The sequence below is a fragment of the Zalophus californianus genome, chromosome 11 (assembly GCF_009762305.2).
Source record: "Zalophus californianus isolate mZalCal1 chromosome 11, mZalCal1.pri.v2, whole genome shotgun sequence".
In the NCBI taxonomy this organism is placed as follows: domain Eukaryota; kingdom Metazoa; phylum Chordata; class Mammalia; order Carnivora; family Otariidae; genus Zalophus; species Zalophus californianus.
The window spans coordinates 48,989,644-49,012,673 of NC_045605.1; the positions used below are offsets into that span (position 1 = coordinate 48,989,644).

General features: G+C 37.6%; 1 protein-coding gene across 1 annotated transcript in view; it reads right to left on the bottom strand.

Annotated features, from left to right (window-relative positions):
* Nucleotides 1–23,030, bottom strand: part of ANKRD42 (ankyrin repeat domain 42) — an 88,701-nt gene that overhangs the window by 52,376 nt on the left and 13,295 nt on the right. Inside the window, exons 3-5 of the mRNA XM_027578738.1 lie at nucleotides 20,699–20,818; nucleotides 19,252–19,387; nucleotides 3,076–3,276 (exon numbers count right to left, since the gene is read on the bottom strand). Of these exons, the coding sequence (XP_027434539.1) occupies nucleotides 3,076–3,276; nucleotides 19,252–19,387; nucleotides 20,699–20,818 (457 nt within the window). The remainder of the gene's footprint in view (nucleotides 1–3,075; nucleotides 3,277–19,251; nucleotides 19,388–20,698; nucleotides 20,819–23,030) is intronic.

A 23,030-nucleotide genomic window follows, 5' to 3' on the forward strand; every position in this document is an offset into this window, starting at 1 on the left:
AGTCAGTATGGTACTGGCACAAAAACAGACACATAGATCAATGGAACAGAATAGAGAGCCCAGAAATGGACCCCATGGTCAACTCATCTTTGACAAAGCAGGAAAGAATGTCCAATGGAAAAAAGACAGTCTCTTCAACAAATGGGTGCTGGGAAAATTGGACAGCCACATGCAGAAGAATGAAACTGGACCATTTCCTTACACCACACACAAAAACAGACTCAAAATGGTTGAAAGACCTCAATGTGAGAGAGGAGTCCATCAAAATCCTAAAAGAAAACACGGGCAGCAACCTCTTCAACCTCAGCCGCATCAACTTCTTCCTAGAAACATCGCCAAAGGCAAGGGAAGCAAGGGCAAAAATGAACTATTGGGATTTCATCAAGATAAAAAGCTTTTGCACAGCAAAAGAAACAGTCCACAAAACCAAAAGACAACAGACAGAATGGGAGAAGATATTTCCAAATGATGTATCATATAAAGGGGTAGTATCCAAAATCTATAAAGAACTTATTAACCTCAACACCCAAAGAACAAATGATCCAATCAAGAAATGGGCAGAAGACATGAACAGACAGTTTTCCAAAGAAGACATCCAAATGGCCAACAGACACATGAAAAAGTGCTCAATATCACTCGGCATCAGGGAAATCCAAATCAAAACCTCAATGAGATAGCACCTCACACCAGTCAGAATGGCTAACATTAACAAGTCAGGAAACGACAGATGTTGGCAGGGATGAGGAGAAAGGGGAACCCTCCTACACTGTTAGTGGGAATGCAAGCTGGTGCAGCCACTCTGGAAAACAGTATGGAGGTTCCTCAAAAAGTTGAAAATAGAGCTACTATACAATCTAGCAATTCCACTACTGGGTATTTACTCCAAAGATACAAATGTAGGGATCTGAAGGGGTACGTGCACCCCAATGTTTACAGCAGCAATGTCCACAAGAGCCAAACTGTGGAAAGAGCCAACATGTCCATTGACAGATGAGCAGATAAAGAGGAAGTGGTATATATATACAATGGAATATTATGCAGCCATCAAAAGGAATGAAATCTTGCCATTTTTAACGATGTGGATAGAACTGGAGGGTGTTATGCTGAGTGAAATAAGTCAATCAGAGAAAGACATGTATCATATGACCTCACTGATATGAGGAATTCTTAATCTCAGGAAACAAATTGAGGGTTGCTGGAGTGTTGCGGGGTGGGAGGGATGGGGTGGCTGGGTGATAGACACTGCAGAGGGTATGTGCTATGGTTAGCACTGTGAATTGTGTAAGACTGTTGAATCACAGATCTGTACCTCTGAAACAAATAATACATTATCTGTAAATAAAGAAAAAAAGAAGAAAAAGAAGAAGATAGCAAGAAGGGAAGAATGAAGGGGGGGAAATCGGAGGGGGGAGACGAACCATGAGAGACTATGGACTCTGAGAAACAAACTGAGGGTTCTAGAGGGGAGGGGGGTGGGGGAATGGGTTAGCCTGGTGATGGGCATTAAAGAGGGCATGTTCTGCATGGAGCACTGGGTGTTATACGCAAACAATGAATCATGGAACACTACATCAAAAACTAATGGTGTAAAGTAGGGTGATTAACATAACATAATAATGATAAAAAAGAGTAAAGTATAGGCAAGCAATTTATAGAAGAGAGAACTAGAATAGTCAATAACTTATAGAAGGATGTTCAACCTCATTCATAATCAAGAAAATGCAAATTAAAATACAAATTAAGCCTTTTCATACCCAATTGGCAAAAATTTTAAGTCTGACAATACTGAATATCGTTTCTCTAAATTCCCACCAAACATTGCCGATGAGAGTGTAAACTTCTCCAACTACTCTGATGAAGAATCTAGGAATTGCTATTTATCCTGAAGATGGGCATATCCCACCAAGCAACCCTAAAGAAGAACTGCACACCTATTTACCCAAGCCAAGCTCTTAACTCTCAGTCTTCAGAGCAGATGGGCACTGCCTCAAGAAGCCACATCCAACAATCCCAGTGTGCCATACAAATACTGTCTACATGGGCTATGTGTTAAAAAGGTAGTGAAGCACTTCTCTAAAGAATCTCTTGTACATGTACTTATGGAGACACGTACAAAAATATCCATGACCACACTTACTGTAATAGTGAAAAACAATCTAAATATCAAACTGGAAAATGGATAAATAATGGTTATCATAAAATGTAATACTATACAAACAAAAAGAATAAACTAGGATACTTCCATCGGCCTAATAAAGCTCACATAGTATTTTGTGGAAAAAAGCAAGGAATAGAAGAATGCATACTGTTTTATATGCCATTTTCATAAGATTTTAAAAGAAGTTTCAAGTACTGCTAGCTGTCCACTAAAATGCTCTTCCTTCAATAGTAAGAGAGTTCAGCTGAGGTGAGTCTTCTCAGCTAGGTATTGAATCCTCCAGGCTTCCTCACAGCTAGTATGCCCTTGTGATTGAACTTTTGCCAATGGAAAGTTGGCAACAGTGATGAGTACAAATTAGACCTTGAAAATCTCTGGTCCTACCCATCTCCGCTAAATTCATTTCAAGCAGAGAGAGCTAGTTGGGAAGAAAGCCAGTTACTGAATGACTGCACAACACAGATTCACTCTTCAAACTGGGCTGTCATACAAATCCTTAAGCTGTTGAATTTTAGTTCTTAGTTAGAACATGTTAGTCTATTACTCCCAAAACACACACAGTGCATATTTTTGTGACTACATATACACTAAATATAAAACCTGTAGAATGGAATTATAAATCAAAAACAATAGTTACCTCTAAGAAAAAGAAATGAATGATATTAAAGAGACAGAGCCAAGAAGCTTTTAAATGTATAGCATTCTATCCTTTAATCAGTGGCATAAAAAATGTTCATTACATTACATTAATCTCTATAGATTTCTGCCTAAAATATTTCATAATAAAGAAGAGAAACTGAATGAATGTGTGGACAATTACAAGTAACATATTTAAACGTAACATTCACCTTATAACTCTTTTTTTTCTGACTTATTCTACTTATTATATGCTAAAACATTTCAGGTTTATTACTTACTTTCCTGATCTTTTGGATCACTTCCTTCATACTCAGCTCCTTGGATAAACTGCAAAATATTCTGCTTAAAGAACCTCTCAGCCAGATCCAATACATTTTCTCCATTATCATTGAAGGCTTTTAAAGCTTGTGTTGTACTGTTCATTCTACTGAGTAGGAATTTAAAGCAGTGAAGGTGACCTTCCATGGCTGCTAAGTGAACTATAGGAGAAAGAGAAAAAATTTAATTTTTAAATTGACTGTAAAATAACTTGAAGAAAGAAATAACAACATTGGCTCTCATCTTCACCGGAAGATGCCTGTCCCCTCCCTATGTAACAGGGACATACTCTGGGAAAGGTAACACCTTTTTTGCAAGCCCACAAGTCCTTACTCAGCCTTCCAGTCATGCCAAAGCAACAGACTAAATTATTAAAGAGTTATACATACTGTGAATGTACAGATGCCAGATGAGACATACCAAAGAGCAGGCCCCAGAATATTTCCTTGAAAAGTGAAATCCCAATTATGCCACTTATAATTACATAAGAAAATACTTGCCATGTAAGACAGATGATAAGTAAACTCATTTTAATGTTTTGGAAAAAAGTGGAAGAAATAAACCAAAATAGTCACTATGCAAATATGAATGTTATTTTTATCACTATGTATTTTGTCACCTTTCCATAGACATTATTTTTATTTTTTTAAAGATTTTTTTTTAATTTATTTATTTTGAGAGAGTGAGAATGAAAGAGAGAGAGAGAGTACATGAGAGGGGAGAGGGTTAGAGGGAGAAGCAGGCTCCTCGCCGAGCAGGGAGCCCAATGCGGGACTCGATCCCAGGACTCCAGGATCATGACCTGAGCCGAAGGCAGTTGCCCAACCAACTGAGCCACCCAAGCACCCCAGACATTATTTTTATTAAAAACAGAAAGACTGGATCAAAACTTCAGACAAAGCACACATACTACCTCACCATTTCTATTCTCAATCCTTGAAAATAATAGAAAAGATATTTTTTGAAGCCAAAAAAGACTAGAAAAATGAACCAGAACACCAAGAACAAACAACAAATGTTAAGGTTAAGGAACCCCTGAAAGAAAATATATTCAATCAGACTGAAGGAGAGCCACAACCCAAACTCTGCAAAAAATAGGAGGAACAGTTCTGGGGTATTACAAGCTTAGAGGTAGCGATTACAAAGGGAGGCTTTACATCTCTGGAGAAGTGACTCTCTGGGAAATAGCCCAATCAATATACAAACCTTGCCTCTGGAGAAGTAGGGCAGTGCCTAAGTGACCAGTGTAATGCAGGGAAAACAAGATGTAACAACATCCAAAAGATAAGCTGCTGGCACATGCCACTCTACACTTTCTCAGCTAAACCTGAAAAAACCAAAAAACTCCCCATAAAACTTGAGACTCCTCTAACACCTCATTCAACACATATACACTTACATGTCTTACAGGCATTGGGAATTTAACATCAAAAACTCAACTCCTCATCCCTCTTGCATACATTTTCCTTACATGGTTTTCCCCAACTTACTTGATAGGAACTCTCCTTTCCATGGAGTTCATGCCCTGGAGCCATCCTTGACTACTCTCAACACCTCATCAATCAGCAAATCTTATTGATTCTATCTTTAAAGAATGCACAGACCCCAATTACTTCCCACTATCTCTGCTACCTCTGCTCTGCTCCAACCAAATAGCAGCATCAAATTATTGCATCAAGCTCCCAACTACTATATTTCTCCCCTTGCCATCCTGAGTCTATTATAAACAAAATAGAGAAAAAGTTCTTAAATGTAGTCAGATCATGTCACTGCTGTGCTCAAAATCCTTCAATGGCTCCTGTTACCTCTCTGACTTCATTATCTATAACTCACCCTCTCACTTCTATTCTAACCATACTTACTCACTGTTACTACCTGCTTTCAAATACACTCCTGGCTCAGGAGCTTTCACTGGCTGTTACCTCTTTCTGAAATACCCTTTCCCCATGATGGTCACAAGACCTGCTCCCTCAACTGCTTCAGGTCTTTACCCAGTGATCACCTCCTCCTTGAAGGCTTCCCTGACCACCATATTTTAAACTTCATCCTCTTTAACATTCTACTCCCTTCTCTGATTTTATGCACACATATAACCCTGTAATTTATATTCTTTTGATTATTGTCTGTGTCCCCACCACCACCACCACATGAAGGCAGGGACTTTTGTCTGTTTTATTTGGTGTGACAGCCCTAGCACCTAGAAGAGGGAATGACACGTAGTAGATGCTCAGTAAATAAATGTTGAATTAGTAATTTAAGATAGAGATTTGAACACAAGTAGTCTAGTACTGAAGCCACATTCTTAACCTCTATATTATACGTATAATTAAAAAATATACTATATATGGTCATAAAAAATTATATGTACTTAAAGAAATAAAAGTCGATTTTTTTTATGAGCAAGCAGAAAGACTTTTAAAAATGATCAGGCATATTTAATAAAGAACCAAATAAAAACAAAATTGCCCCCTACCTTGTATTACAAAAAAGTTAGTGCCAGGTGGGCTGGAAACCTAAATGTTAAAGTAAAATAATAAAATTTCTAGAAGATAATATAAAAGAATGTCTTCATGATCAAAGAGTAGGGAAAGACTTTTTTAACAGGATGCAGAAAGGACTAACCATAAAGGAAGACCTTATTAAACTTGACTACATTGCAGTTAAAACTATGGGAAAGGTAACACCTTTTTTGCAAGCCCACAAGTCCTTACTCAGCCTTCCAGTCATGCCAAAGCAACAGACTAAATTATTAAAACTATCTTCAAAAGAAATCTGAAAAGAATGAAAAGGCAAGCCATAGAATGGAAAAAATTTTTAAATAAAAAAGATATTTGCAACACATATAAGTGACAGAGAGCTTGTATCTAGACTACATAAAGAACCCCTACAATTAATTTTTAAAAAGAGAGAAAAACTCAATAAAAAATAGGCAAAATATTTGAACTGGTACCATAAAAAGAAAATAACCAGGGGCACGTGGCTGGCTGTCAGGAGAGCATGCAACTCTTGATCTCAGGGTTGCGAGTTCAAGCCCCACATTGGGTATAGAGATTACTTAAAAATAAACATATTTTTAAAATAAGAAAAAGAATAGTAAACATTTTTTTATTTTATTTTTTTAAAGATTTTATTTACTTATTTGAGAGAGAGAGAATGAGAGATAGAGAGCACGAGAGGGAAGAGGGTCAGAGGGAGAAGCAGACTCCCTGCTGAGCAGGGAGCCTGATGTGGGCCTCAATCCTGGGACTCCAGGATCATGACCTGAGCCAAAGGCAGTCGCTTAACCAACTGAGCCACCCAGGCACCCGTAAACATTTTTTTAAAAAAAGAAAGGAAATAACAAGATGGCCATTAAATATATGAAATGATGTTCTATAATACTGATCAATAATTATTTTAAATGTAAGTCAACTATTAAATACTCCAATCAAAAGACATAGGGTGAGTGAATGGGCAAAAAAACAAGACCCATCTATATGCTGACTATAAGAAACTCATTTCAGACCTAAAAACACATATGGACTGAAAGGAAGGGTTGGTAAAAGTTATTTCACACACAAATGAAAGTGGGAGGAAAAAGCTGCAGTAGAAATACTTATATCAGACAAAATAGACTTTAAAACAAAGACCATATGATAAACAAGGACATTAGAAAATGATAACCAATTGTGCAATAAGAGAATCTAACTGTAAATATCTATGCACCCAATATTAGAGCATCTAAATACATAAAGCATATAGGAAAAGACATAAAGGGAGAAATTGATAGTAATAAAATAATTGTAGAGGACTTTAAAACCTCACTTAAATCAATAGATAGATCATCCAGGATTAAAATCAAAAAAAAAATAGTGGCTTTGAAGAACAGATTAGACCAGATGGACTTAACAGATCACATACAGAATACTCCACCTCAAAACAGCAGAATACTCATTGATTTCAAGTGCCATGAAACATTCTCCAGGACAGATCACATTTGGCTACAAATCCCAATAAATTTAAGAGGACGAAATCATATCAAGCATCTTTTCCAACTACAAAAGCATAAAGCTAGAAATCAAGCACAAGAAAAAAAAAACAGAAAACAACACAAACATCTGGAGGCTAAACAATATGCTATTAAACAATCAACGGGTCAACAAAGAAATCAAAGAGGAAATTATAATACACATGAAGACAAAAGAAAATGGAAACATAATGGTCCAAAATCTTTGGGATGCAGCAAAAGCAGTTCTAAGAGGAAACTTTATAATGATACAGGCCTACCTCAAGAAACAAGAAAAATCTCAAGTAAACAATATAACCTTACACCTAAAGGAACTAAAAAAAGAAAAACAAAGCCCAAGTTGTAGAAGGAAGGAAATAATAAAGATCAAAGAGGAAATGAATGAAAGAGAGACTAAAAAATAACAATTATAATAATAAAAAAGATTAATGAAACCAAGATCTGGCTCTTTGAATAAACAAAACAAAACTGATAAGCTTTAGCCACACTCATCAAGAAAAAAGAGAGAGAACTTAAATAAATAAAATCAGAAATGAAATGGGAAAGGGGCACCTGGCTAGCTCAGTTGGTAGAGCACATAACTCTTGATCTCGGGGTTATGAGTTTGAGCCCTACATTCACTGTAGAGATTACTTAAAAATTTTTTTAAAATCTTTAAAAAAATGATATAAGAAAAGTAACAACTGTCACCACATATACAAAGAATTATAAGAGACTATGAAAAAAATCATATGTCAACCAATTGGAGAACCCGGGAAAAAAAAAGATAAATGCCTAGAAATATAAAATCTTCCAAAACTGAATCAGGAAGAAATAAAAAAATTTGAACACACTATTTACTAGGAAAAATTGAACTGGTAATCAAAAAACTCCCAAAAACAAATGTCCAGGATCAGATGGATTTACAAGAAAATTCTACCAAAGATTTAAGGAAGAGTTAACACCTATTGTCCTCAAAATATTCCAGAAAATAGGAGAGGAAGGAAAACCTCCAAATTTATTCTTGGAGGCCAGCATTATCCTGATACCAAAAACAAAGACACTACAAAAAAAAAAAAAAAAAAAAACTACAGACCCATATCTCTGATAAACATAGACACAAAAATTCTCAACAAAATATTAGCAAACTGAATTCAACAATTCATTGAAAAGTTCACTCATGTAGGAAAAGATGGCAGAGGAGTAGCGGACCCTATTCCAACTGGTCCCTGGAATTGAGCTGGATATCTACCAGACCACTCTGAACACCCACGAAATCAGCCTGAGATGTAAGAAGATAGATCTGGATCTCTACAAACAGAATATTGCAGGCGGTTGATTTCGAGGTATGAAGCGGGAAGCCATGACTCCGCCAGCAGATATCGGCAGATAAACGGAAGGGGGAGGGAGCTGCCATAAGCGCTGGTGCGGGGAAGGTGATATAACACAGGAGCGCAAAATCCTCCCCCGCTGGGGATGGGGCACAGACTCACAGACTGGTAGCGACAGGGAAAGGACCTTAGGGCAGCTCCCTGGACTGAAACCTGGAGCATGGGGGCCACGAATGAGAACTGGGGGCGGCTGGCAGTTTTAGAAGCACAAAGGACAGAGACATGCCCCAACCTGGAGGCAAAGACTGGGAGCCCTGCTGAGGGGCACACAACCCAGGACGCAGCAGTTTATAGCAGCACAGAAAGAAATGGAGATAGTGTGGCCTGGAGAGCTCACTGAAGAACAGACTGCAATCTCTTTGCTCTGAGGTAGAGGGTTGGAAACGATCTCTTCTGCTCTCTCAGAAGAGACACGGAAAACCGCCAGGGAAAGCCACCAGAGAACAAAAGCCCCCAAAACTGGTTTTCACTGAGCCCATCCCCTCCCCACAGGGGGCAGGGCAAATCTGCCCAAACAGGTTTGCCTGAGTAACAGTGTGACAGGCCCCTCCCTGAGAAGACAGGCTGGGAGAACAAGAGGCCGGCAACCCTAAGGTCCCTATAAAACAGGTGCATCTTGGTTCGGTTGTGGTCAATAATTTGGACTCTGTACATTCCATCAAACACCCTTCAACAGAATGACTAGGAGGAGGAACCCCCAAAATAGGAAAGACTCAGAGACTGTGACTTCTGCCACAGATTTACAAATGGATACAGATATAACCAAGATGTCAGAAATGGAATTCAGGGTAGCAATTTTCACAATAGCTAGAATGGAGAAATCAATTAATGGCAACATAGAGTCTCTAAGGGCAGAAATGAAAACTGAACTGTCAGAACTTAAAAATGCTATCAATGAAATTCAATCTAATCCAGATAATCTAACGGCTAGGGTTAGCAAGGCAGAAGAACGAATTAGTGATCCAGAAGACAAATTGATGAAAAAGAGGAGGCCAGGGAAAAACAACTCAAAATCCATTAAAATAGAATCAGAGAAATAAGTGACACCATGAAACGTTCCAATGTCAGAATTATTGGGATACCTGAGGGGATGGAGAGAGAGAAAGGACTAGAAGATATATTTGAGCAAATTGTAGCTGAGAACTTCCCAAATCTGGGGAATGAAACAGACATTCATGTTCTAGAGGCAGAGAGGACCCCTTCCAAGATCAAGGAAAACAGGTCAACGCCTTGCCAGGTAATAGTAAAACTCGCAAATCTTAGAACCAAGGAAACCATCTTACGGGCAGTTAGGGGAAAGAGATTCCTTACATTCAGAGGGAGGAACATCAGAATAACGTCAGACCTATCCGCAGAGACCTGGCAAGCCAGAAAGGGCTGGCAAGACATATTCAGGGTACTAAATGAGAAGAACATGCAGCCAAGAATACGTTATCCGGCAAGGCTGTCATTTAGAATGGATGGAGAGATGCAGAGCTTCCAAGACCGGCAGAAACTGAAAGAATATGTGACCACTAAACCAGTCCTGCAAGAAATATTAAGGGGGATTCTAAAAAGGAGAAAGACCCCAAGAGTGATATAGAACAGAAATTACAGAGATAGTCTATAGAAACGAGGTATTCACAGGCAACATGATGACAATTAATTCATATCTTTCAATAATCACTCTCAACGAGAATGGCCTAAATGCTCCCATAAAACGGCACAGGGTTGCAGATTGGATAAAAAGACAGGACCCATCTCTATGCTGTCTATAAGAGACTCATACTGAACCTAAAGATACATCCAGACTGAAGGTGAAGGGATGGAGATCCATCTTCCATGCCAACGGACCTCAAAAGAAAGCTGGGGTAGCAATTCTCATATCAGACAAACTAGATTTTAAGCTAAAGACTGTAGTTAGAGACACAGAAGGGCACTATATCATTCTTAAAGGGTCTATCCAACAAGAAGATCTAACAATTGTAAATATCTACACCCCCAACATGGGAGCAGCCATTTACATCAGCCAACTGTTAACCAAAATAACAATACCTTAACTGTAGGAGACCTCAATACTCCACTCTCAGCAATAGACAGATCATCTAAGCAGAAAATCAACAAAGAAACAAGTGCTTTGAATGACACACTGGACCAGATGGACCTCATAGATATATACAGAACATTCCACCCTAAAACAACAGAATACTCATTCTTCTCGAGCACACATGGAACTTTCTCCAGAACAGACCACATACTGGGTCACAAATCAGGTCTCAACCAATACCAAAAGACTGTGATTATTCCCTACATATTCTCAGACCATAATGCTTTAAAACTGGAACTCAATCACAAGAAAAAATTTGGAAGAAATTCAAACACTTGGAAGCTAAAGACCACTCTGCTCAAGAATGTTTGGGTCAACCAGGAAATCAAAGAAGAACCTAAGCAATTCATGGAAACCAACGAGAACAAAAACACATCGGTCCAAAACCTATGGGATACTGCAAAGGTGGTCTTAAGGGGAAAATACATAGCCATCCAAGCCTCACTCAAAAAAAAAAAAAAAATCCTGAATTCACCAACTAACTTTACACCTTAAAGAACTAGAGAAAAAGCAACAAACGATGCCTAAGCCACACATTAGAAGAGAAATAGTTAAGATTAGAGCAGAGATCAATGAATTAGAAACCAGAAACACAGATCAGATCAACAAAACTAGAAGCTGGTTCGTTGAAAGAATGAATAGGATCGATAAACCAATGGCCAGACTTATCCAAAAGAAAGAAGAAAGGACCCAAATTAATAAAATTATGAATGAAAGGGGAGAGATCACGACTAACACCAAGGAAATAGAAACAATTATTAGAAATTATTATCAACAAATATATGGCAATAAATTAATCAACCTGGAAGAAATGGATGCCTTCCAGAAACCTATAAACTGCCAAGACTGAAATAGGAAGAAATTGACAACCTGAATAGGCCAATAACCAGTAATGAGATGGAAGCAGTGATCAAAAACCTCCCAAAAAACAAGAGTCCAGGGCCTGATGGATTCCCTGGGGAATTCTACCAAACTTTCAAAGAAGAAATAATATCTATTCCTCTGAAGCTGTTTCAAAAAATAGAAACAGAAGGAAAACTTCCAGACTCATTCTATGAAGTCAGCATTACCTTAATCCCCACACCAGGCAAAGACCCCATCAAAAAGGAGAATTTCAGACTGATATCCCTGATGAATATGGATTCCAAAATTCTCAACAAAATCCTAGCTAATAGGATCCAACAATACATTAAAAGGATCACCCACCACGACCAAGTAGGATTTATCCCCGGGACGCAAGGATGGTTCAACATTCGCAAATCAATCAATGTGATAGAACACATTAATAAGAGAAAGAAGAACCATATGGTCCTCTCAACTGATGCAGAAAAAGCATTTGACAAAATACAGCATCCTTTCCTAATTAAAACTCTTCAGAGTATAGGGATAGAGGGAACATTCCTCAAGTTCATAAAATCCATCTATGAAAAACCCACAGTGAATATCATCCTCAATGGGGATGGGCTGAGAGCCTTTCCCTTAAGATCAGGAACACGTCAAGGATGCCCACTCTTGCCACTATTGTTCAACATAGTACTAGAACTCCTGGCAACAGCAATCAGATAACAAAAAGAAATAAAAGGTATTCAAATTGGCAAAGAAGAAGTAAAACTCTCTCTCTTCACAGATGACATGATACTTTATGTGGAAAATCCAAAAGACTCCACCCCCAAATTACTAGAACTCATACAGCAGTTCAGTAATGTGGCAGGATACAAAATCAATGCACAGAAATCAGTCGCTTTCTTATATACTAAAAATGCAACTGTAGAAAGAGAAATTAGAGAAACGATTCTATTTACAATAGCACCAAAAACCATAAGATACCTCAGAATAAACTTAACCAAAGAGGTAAAGGATCTCTACTCTAGGAACTACAGAACACTCATGAAAGAAACTGAAGAAGACACAAAAAGATGGAAACACATTCCATGCTCATGGATTGGAAGAATAAACATTGTTAAAATGCCTATGCTACCCAGAGCAATCTATACCTTCAATGCCATCCTGATCAAAATTCCAATGACATTTTTCAAAGTGCTGGAACAAACAATCCTAAAATTTGTATGGAATCAGAAAAGACGCCGAATCACCAAGGAAATGTTGAAAAAGAAAAAGCTGGGGGCATCATGTTGCCGGATTTCAAGCCTAATTACAAAGCAGTGATCACCAAGACAGCATGGTACTGGCACAAAAACAGACATATAGACCAATGGAACAGAATAGAGAGCCCAGATATGGACCCTCAACTCTATGGTCAAATAATCTTCAACAAAACAGGAAAAAATATGCAATGGAAAAAAAGACAGTTCCTTCAATAAATGGTGCTGGGAAAATTGGACAGCCACATGCAGAAGAATGAAATTTGACCATTCTCTAACACCATACACAAAGATAAACTCAAAATGGATGAAAGACCTCAATGTGAGACAGGAATCCATCAAAATCCTAGTGGAGAACATAGGCAGTGACCTCTTTGACATCGGCCACAGCAACTTCTTTCAAGATACATCTCCAAAGGCTAGTGAAACAAAAGCAAAAATGAACTTTTGGGACTTCGTCAAGATAAAAAGCTTCTGCACAGCAAAGGAAACAGTCAACAAAACAAAGAGGCAACCCACAGAATGGGAGGAGATATTTGCAAATGACACTACAGATAACGGGCTGGTATCCAAGATCTATAAAGAACTTCTCAAACTCAACACCCAAAAAACCAAATAATCAAGTCCAAAAATGGGCAGAAGACATGAACAGACACTTCTCCAAAGAAGACATACAAATGGCTAAGACACATGAAAAAAATGTTCATCATCATTAGCCATCAGGGAAATTCAAATCAAAACCACATTGAGATACCACCTTACACCACTTAGAATGGCTAAAATTGACAAGGCAAGAAACAACAAATGTTGGACAGGTTGTGGAGAAAGGGGAACCCTCTTACACTGTTGGTGGGAATGCAAGTTGGTACAGCCACTTTGGAAAACAGTGTGAAGTCTCCTCAAAAAATTTAAAATAGAGCTACCCTATGACCCAGTAATTGCACTCCTGGGTATGTACCCCAAAGACACAGATGTAGTGAAAAGAAGGGCCATATGCACCCCAATGTTCATAGCGGCAATGTCCGCAATAGCCAAACTGTGGAAAGAGCCGAGATGCCCTTCAACAGACGAATGGATAAAGAAGATCCATATATACAATGGAATATTACTCAGCCATCAGAAAGGATGAATACCTAACTTTTACATCAACATGGATGGGACTGGAGGAGATTATGCTAAGTGAAATAAGTCAAGCAGAGAAAGTCAATCATCATATGGTTTCACTTATTTGTGGAACATAAGGAATAGCATGGAGGACATTAGGAGAAGGAAGGGAAAAATGAAGGAGGGGAAATCAGAGAGAGACGAACCATAAGAGACTATGGACTCTGAGAGACAAATTGAGGGTTTTAGAGGGGAGGGAGGTGGGGGGATGGGTTAGCCTGATGATGGGTATTGAGGAGGGCATGTAAAAAACACACTGAGGGTTCTAGAGGGGAGGGGGGTGGGGGGATGGGTTAGCCTGGTGATGGGTATTAAAGAGGGCACGTTCTGTGTGTAGCACTGGGTGTTATGCACAAACAATGAATCATGGAACACTACATCAAAAACTAATGATGTAATGTATGGTGATTAACGTAACAATAAAAAAATTTAAAGAAAAAAAATTGGAGGGCACGTACTGCATGGAGCACTGGGTGTTATATGAAAACAATGAATCGTGGATAACTACATCAAAAACTAATGATTTATTGTATAGTAGACTAACATAACATAATAAAATTAAATTAAGTTAAAAAAAAAAAAAAAAGGGCACCTGGGTGGCTCAGTTGGTTAAGCGACTGCCTTCGGCTCAGGTCATGATCCTGGAGTCCCGGGATCGAGTCCCGCATCGGGCTCCCTGCTCAGCAGGGAGTCTGCTTCTCCCTCTGACCCTCTTCCTTCTCGTGCTTTCTATCTCTCATTAAAAAAAAAAAAAAAAAAAAAAAAGAAAAGCTCACTCAACACAATAAAATGGGATTTATTCCAGGGAGGAAGGATGGTTCAATATTCACAAACCCATCAATGTGAAACATCACATTAACAGGAGGGAGGATAAAAACATTTAGGTCATCTCACTAGATACAGAAAAAGCATCTGACAAAACACAACATCTATTCATGATACAAACTCTCAACAAAGTGGGTGGAGAGGAAACATTTCTCAACATAATAGCCATATATGACAAACCCACAGCCAACATCATACTCAATGCTGAAAAACTAAGAGCCTTTCTATTTTTTTTTAAGATTTTATTTATTTATTTATTTGAGAGAGAGAGAGCACGTACATGCAAGCAGGGGGAGTGGCAGGCAGAGGGAGAGGGAGAAGCAGGCCCCCTGCTCAGCAGGGAGCCCAATGCAGGGCCCAACCCCAGGATCCCGGGATCATGACCTAAGCCAAAGGCAGATGCTCAACCAACTGAGCCACCCAGGCGCCCCCTAAAAGCCCTTTCCTCTAGATCAGAAACAAAACAAAGATGTCCACTCTCACCACTTTAATTCAACATAGTACTCAAAGCCCTAGCCACAGCAATCAGACAAGAAAAATAAAAGGCATCTAAATCAGTAAGGAAGAAGGAAAATTGTCACTATTTGCAGATGACATGATACTATACATAAAAAACCCTAAAGACTCCACCAAAAAACTATCAGAAGTAATAAATGAAGTTAGTAAAGTTGCAGGATACAAAATTAATATACAGTAATCAATTGCACTTCTATACACCAATAATGAAGCAGCAGAAAGAGAAATTAAGAAAACAATTTCACCAATAATTGCACCAAAAAGAATACAATACCTAGGAGTAAATTTAACCGAGGAGGTAAAAAGATGATAGAGAAAGAAGATGACAGTGAAAGAAACTGAAGATGATACAAACAAATGGAAAAATATACCAGGCTCATGGATTGGAAAAATCAATATTGATAAAATGTTTATACTCTCCAAAGCAATCTACAGACTCAATGCAATCCCCATCAAAATACCAACAGTATTTTTCACAAAACTAGAGCAAATAATCCTAAAATTTAAATGGAACGACAAAAAAAAAAACCAAATAGCTGAAGTAATCTTGAGAAACAAGAACAAAGCTAGAGGTATCATAATCCCAGGTTTCAAGAATAACTACAAAGCTACAGCAATAAAAACAACATGGTACCAGACACATAGATCAATGGAACATAATACAGAGCCCAGAAATAAATCCACAATTACATTGTCAACTAATCCACGACAAAGGAGGCAAGAATATACAATGGGGAAAAGACAATCTCTTCAATAAATGGCACTGAAAAAACTGGATAGCTACATGCAAAAGGATTTAACTAGAACACTTTCTTACACCATACACACAAAAATAAACTCAAAATGGATTAAAGAACTGAATGTGAGACCTGAAATCATAAAACTCCTAAAAGAAAACATAGTCAGTAATCTCTTCAACATGGGCCTTAGCAACATCTTTAAGGATATTATCTCCTCAGGCAAAACAAAACAAAAACCTAAAAGCAAAAATACTGGAACTATACCAAAATAAAAAGCTTTTGCACAGCAAAGGAAATATCAACAAAACAAAAAAGCAACCTACTGAATGGACAAGGATATCTGCAAATGATATCAAATAAGGGCTTAACAACCAAAATATATAAAGAACTTATATAACTCAACACTAAAAACACAAATAATTTTATTAAAAATGGGCAGAGGATCTGAATAGACATTTTCCAAAGCAGATGTACAGATGGTCAACAGACACATGATAAGATGCTCAACATCGCTCATCATCAGAGAAATGTAAATCAAAACCACAATGAGATATCACTTCACACAAGTCAAAATGGCTGGCATCAAAAAGAAAAAGAAATAAGTTTTGGAGAGGATGTGAAGAAAAGGGACCTCTCATGTACTGTTAGTGCAAATGTAAATTGGTGCAACTACTGTGGAAAAGAGGGGTTATTTTTCTTTTTCTTTTTCTTTTTTTGAGGAACCTCAAAAAATGAAAAATAGAAATATCATATGATCCAATAATTCCACTACTGGGTATTTACCCAGAGAAAATGAAAACACTAATTCAGGGTGCCTGGGTGGCTCAGTCGTTAAGCATCTGCCTTTGGCTCAGGTCATGATTCCAGGGTCCTGGGATCGAGCCCCACATCAGGCTCCCTGCTCAGCGGGAAGCCTGCTTCTTCCTCTCCCACTCCCCCTGCTTGTGTTCCCTCTCTCGCTGTGTCTCTCTCTGTCAAATAAATAAATAAAATCTTTAAATTAAAAAAAGAGAAAGAAAACACTAATTCAAAAAAATATATGCACTGCAGCCTTATTTACAATAGCCAAGATAAGGAAACAATCTAAGTGTCCACAGATAGATGAATGGATAAAGAAGAAGATACTTATAGAGAGATATATATATATACAGTGGAATATTATTCAGCCATAAAAAAGAATGAGATCTTGCCATTTTCAACAACATGGATGGAAGAGAGAGTATTTTGCTAAGTGGTATCAGTCAGACACAAGACAAATACCATATGATGTCACTTATGTGTGAAATCTAAAAAACAACAACAACAAAAAAAGACAGATTCATAAATACAGAGAATAATCTGGTGGTTGCCAGAAGGGAGATGGGTTGAAGGGCTGGGAGAAATAGGTAAAGGAGATTAAGAGATACAAACTTCCAGCTACAAAATAAATAAGTCATGGAAATTAAAAGTACAACATAGGGAATATATATGGTGATAGATGATAATATACTTATCAAGGTAAACACTGAGTAATATATAGAATTGTGAAATCAATATGTTGTACACCTGAAACTAATATAGCATGTATGTCAACCATACTTCAATTAAAAACAAAAAAGAGGGGCGCCTGGGTGGCTCAGTTGGTTAAGCGACTGCCTTCGGCTCAGGTCATGATCCCAGGGACCTGGGATCGAGCCCCGCATTGGGCTCCCTGCTCGGCGGGAAGCCTGCTTCTCCCTTTCCCACTTCCCCTCCTGTGTTCCCTCTCTCACTCTCTCTCTCTCTCTGTCAAATAAGTAAATAAAATCTTTAAAAAAAAGAGAGAGAGAGAGAGGTCCAAACTTTCAGAAAAAAAAAACGATGTTCTACATCTTTAATCAAAGAAAATGTAAATTAAAACCACAATGAAGTATTACACCCAAAAGAATGACGAAAACTAAAAAAAAAAAAAAACTAATAATACCAAGTATTAATGAGAAAGTGGAGCAACTGAAAGACTTAAATACTGCTCGTGGGTGTATAAATTCATAACAACCACTGGAAAATCAGGTCAGACACAAAAGAATACGAGTGTATTATTTTATCCCATAAAATTCAGAAAGAAAAAAAATACTAATTTTTATATTGGGAGTCAAGGTAACTTTGGAAACTCTTGGTAACCAGAAAGAGGACACGAAGAGACTATTCTATTTCTTGATCCGGCTAATGATTACAGAAAAGTACTCATTTGTGAAAATTCAATGAGCTGTGCATTGGAAATGAGCACTTTTCTTCAATAGTTATACTTCAATTTAAAAATTTATTTTAAAAAATAATAAGAGCAAAACAGTAATCTCCAGATATACAAAAATTAAGAATTCATACCAACACATCTTTACTATATGAACACTAAAGGATGTACTTCAGAAAGAAGCAAAACAATCCCAGACAGCAGTGTAAAGGGATGGAAGATGAGGCCAAGGAGGCGGTAAGAGTCAAATTAGGAAGGTACAGCATGCCAAGCTAAGAAATCAGAGCTCCTCAGCAATCTAGGAAGTTTTTTTGTTTTTGTTTTTTTTAAGATTTTATTTATTTATTTGACAGAGAGAGAGAGACACAGCGAGAGACGGAACACAAGCAGGGGGAGTGAGAGAGGGAGAAGCAGGCTTCCTGCCGAGCAGGGAGCCCGATGTGGGGCTCGATCCCAGGACCCCGGGATCATGACCTGAGCCAAAGGCAGACACTTAACGACTGAGCAACCCAGGAGCCCAGCAATCTAGGAAGTTTTTAAGCAACAGAGTGATTTGATTAAACCTGTTCATATCATTCTGTCTGGACTTCGCTTCATTTGTTTGCTACTTAAGGTTCTTTTAAGAGGTAATTCGAGTATTATTTTTAGTAATCCTCACTCCACTCTATGATCTATCCCTCTTCTGCATTTCTACAGCACCTCTTGGAAGAAGACAGGGTGTTTAGAGTATAGGTCTCAACTGGCCAGCTAATTGCAGACTAGCCAACTGCAGTTAGCAAATTAACTCAAATACGCTAGTGTCCATTATTTATACTATTTTTTATAAATAGCAATCTGGGAGGTGGAGCTGTATGAAGTTAAAAAATAATAAACTAGACAGCAGATGAAGGAAATAGCTGGTGGGAAGAGTAAATCCAAGTTCAATTTTGCCAATTTCTCTTTTGCTGATATGGCTCCAGAAAGAAAGTCATATGAAAGGTACATAACATAGGTGCAAGAGTAAAAAATTAGTTTTCTGAAGGACTGTTAGAATGATGACAGTTTAAATTTCATAAACACAATCAATCATTTAAAAGTTTACATTAACGAAAAACCAAAACATTTGCTTTTGTGAATACCTGGAAGGTTTCCATTGTAGTCCACATCTTCTATTCCACATCCCCATTTAACGAGAAGCTGTAAACAGCCAAGTCGCCCATGAAAAGCTGCATAGTGCACAGGCTTCCATTCTCTCTTATCAGTCACACTGGGATCCTAGAGGTAACATTCACAAGAACTTAGTTTCTTTCCATTTGTAGGAGAAACAGTAAGTCTAGCAGCTTAATTCTGCAAATGAAAATTGGAGGCTGTTCTTAAAAATATAAGGCAAACAATAAATGTAGTAGAAAAATTTACTACTACCACTGATTTAAACATATGAGTTAATAAGGCACTAATAAAATTTTATAAAATAGTCTTTTTAAAAAGAATGTAACTTGATCCATAAAAATAGTTTTTAAAAAGGAACTTAACTAGGGGTGCCTGGGTGGTGCATCAGTTGAGTGCCTGACTCTTGGTTTCAGCTCAGGTCATGGTCTCAGGTCATGGGATCTGGCCAAGTTGGGCTCCACACTCAGCACAGAGTCTGCTTGGGGTTCTCTCTCCCTTTCCACCATGCCCCGCCCCTCCCTCTCTCAAATTAATAAATAAGTCATGGGGTGCCTTAGTCCATTGAGCATCTGACTCTTGGTTTTGGCTCAGGTCGTGAGCTCATGGTTGTGGGATCAAGGCGCAGGCGCGGCTGCGTGACCAGCAAAGAGTCTGCTTGGGATTCCCACTGCCTCTCCCTCTGCCCCTCCCACTCATGCTCTCTCTCTAACAAAAATAAATAAATCTTTTAAAATAAATAAATAAATCTTCACACACACACATACACACACACAAAAAGGGAACTTAACTAGTCATTTTACTGATCACAGGCTTCTGACCAATAAAATGAAAGGGATGGATTCAAATGATCCAATCCTATCCTTGAAAGCATAAAGAGTTAATTAAAAAAATACCTAATAGGCCCTTCACTATTTCTCTAACTACAGAAACACCAACTCTTAACATAATGTCTTCAATAAAGGTAGTTCTTTTCTTATAAGTTATTTTTTTACAACCACTGTGTAATATTGAAAATAAATATCACAATGAATGAAATTTCTGAAGATAAAAATCACTTTCTAAATTAGTGTATGAAATAAGTTACAAAACAAATAGGTAAACACAGAAATTCAGAAAGATTTACAATCACTGGTTGAGATGTGTTTGGAAGCTTCAGAATCTTCCCAGTTAAACTCTGAACTGACATGAAGAACCCGCAGCCTCTGAAATACTTTGTACTGCTAAACTGGGGTTTTTCTGAAGCTTTATCTAAATTATGCTCCTATGTTTAAAGACAGAAAAGCTAAAGAGAGCGATCAAATTACTTCCGCAAAGTCATAAAAGGGATTTAAAAAGTCAGGGAGAGGTAACTAGGCTACCAAATGCTAGTCCATCTATACGATTACACATTCTCACATATTAACAGGAATCTCTCACCACTCCACTTCGGAGCATTATTTGTAAAGTGAAAGAATGTCCATGTGTTGCAGCAAGGTGTAAAGGAGTGCATCCACGATCATCTTGAGCTGTCAGATTTGCCCCATTGATTATGAGAGCCTAAAAATAGAGAAATAACAGTGAGTGTACATAAATATGTTAAATCATAAATGCAGATGTGTAATAGGCAAGCAGTTTATCAACCTATAGCTACATTATATAAGTTCTTATATGTGCCACAAACAAAGTACGAGAAATTCTTAGCTAATCCTAAGAAAATGCTTGAGATCCTTTTTAACCTTGCCTAGGAGATATTTATAATACCTGATTTCATGCATGTACATACAATTTATAAGGCACAGTTTTCAGAAACAGAGATTAATAATCACTAAGTTAAATACTTTAATGCTAAGCTAATAAACTGAGAAGTAAACTCACTATTTCAAAAGCAGAATCTTTTATTAACTGGGTTTTGAATATACTGTAGGAGGATTTTGTTATTAAAGTAACTAGTTCTAGCTCCGAATCAAATTTCTAACTTCATCTGAGGAGATTCCATCTGAATTTACAATAGGCCTAGTTTCTATATAAGGATTATATCATAAACACAGCACACCCCTCTATATAATATACCGAGTAATCTGCTTAAAAGAATTGTTAGTTAATATTTTTTAGTTTTACTCCCTCAGACCTTCTTTTTTAACCAGCCTGTATTTACCAGTATCTTAGCAAAAGACTCCATCATAACTCATATCAAGAGCTTTAAGAATAGTCTTCCTAATTAACAAACTAATCAATAATCATCACAAATCATACCCTGAGTATTTACTATACTTTAAAAATCACTACAAGGACTATGAAGACATGTCAACTTAGAGAATTAGGACATATGTAGAGACAATGATAATCAATTATATAAAGCAGTCCTTGATAATTCAACAACTACACAGTAGAGTACCAAAAAACACCACAACATCTCTGAGAATGAAAAGATCCCTTTGAGGGAGAAAAGGACAATCAGAGCCATGGGAATGGTTTGATCTAATGCTTAGAGGAAGGAAAGCTTCATTTGACCCGAATGTCCCCTAAAGTTACTATTTTTTCTCTTTCACTGCCTCCTTCTCAAATTAATACCTTAAGGCCTCAACTTCAAATTGACCTGCAAACAAGATGCCATCCCTACCACTGCATGGAAATACAGCAAACTTTACCCTAGAGTGAGCTCTCAAGTCCAATGGCATTCCCTTAGTTTCATCCTGTAACTCTGACACTCGGCCTAACACTTCTTCCCTCATTTGTACAGCCCAATGCATCCTGGCTCTCCTATCTCTGACTTCGTCCTCTGAATTCTTTACTCGTTTCTCTGCTTCCTACTATCACTACTAGTAACATTCTTCAACATTCAATCTTCAATACTCTATTCTCTTCTCTATACTTTATTACTCCTGAAATCTTTGTCTCAGCACCCTTTTCAACTGCCTGGACCTTCTTCTCCGAAATGACCTATAAGCCCCCTAAACAACATGTGCCAAATTGAATTCGACATTTTTGCTCCCATATCTCCCTTGCCTTTCAGATTTCCCTATCTGTAGTGTCATCATTATCTGCCATTCTGTCTCAAAACTTTAAAATTTTCACTCTACTTTGTCAACTCCTGCTTTGCAAGAGGTCTTCATTTTTTTTCTTTCTCACTGCCACCACCTAATTTCTCCCTCTGGGGGTAGTGATGACACCAAAAGTCTCTAACTGCTCTTCTTGCCTCCAAAGTGTCTCCTCATCCTAGGTAATCCCAGATATATCTTGTTAGAGTAATTTCCTGAAATACTGCTTTCATTACTTCATTCCTCTGTTAATGTTCATGTGCATGTGTATGTATGCATAAGTATGTATGTGTGTTACATGTATGTGTAAGAGTATATATTAGTACACATATAAAAACTCTCTTATACAAATGAATCTTTATTCTACTTCTAAGACATTTTACATACCTGGCTATCCAAACTTAATTCATAACAGTATACAACAACAAAACATCTACAACTCTGTCAAACTCATATAATAGTTTATCCCCTGAACACACCTAATTTTTCCAATTCAAGTACCTCACATAGAATTACAGCATGGAGATTAAGAGAATAAAATCTAGGTTCAAATCCTGGTTTTGTCACTTACTTAGGCAACATACTTAACTCTCTGAATCTGATTCTTTATCTATAAAAAGGGGAACTCATAAGATTGTTGTATTAAATGAAGTGATGCACGGGAAACTGTAATCACACATAAAAAATGATAATCATTTTTCACTGCTCCTTACCTTTCTGAAATCAAACTG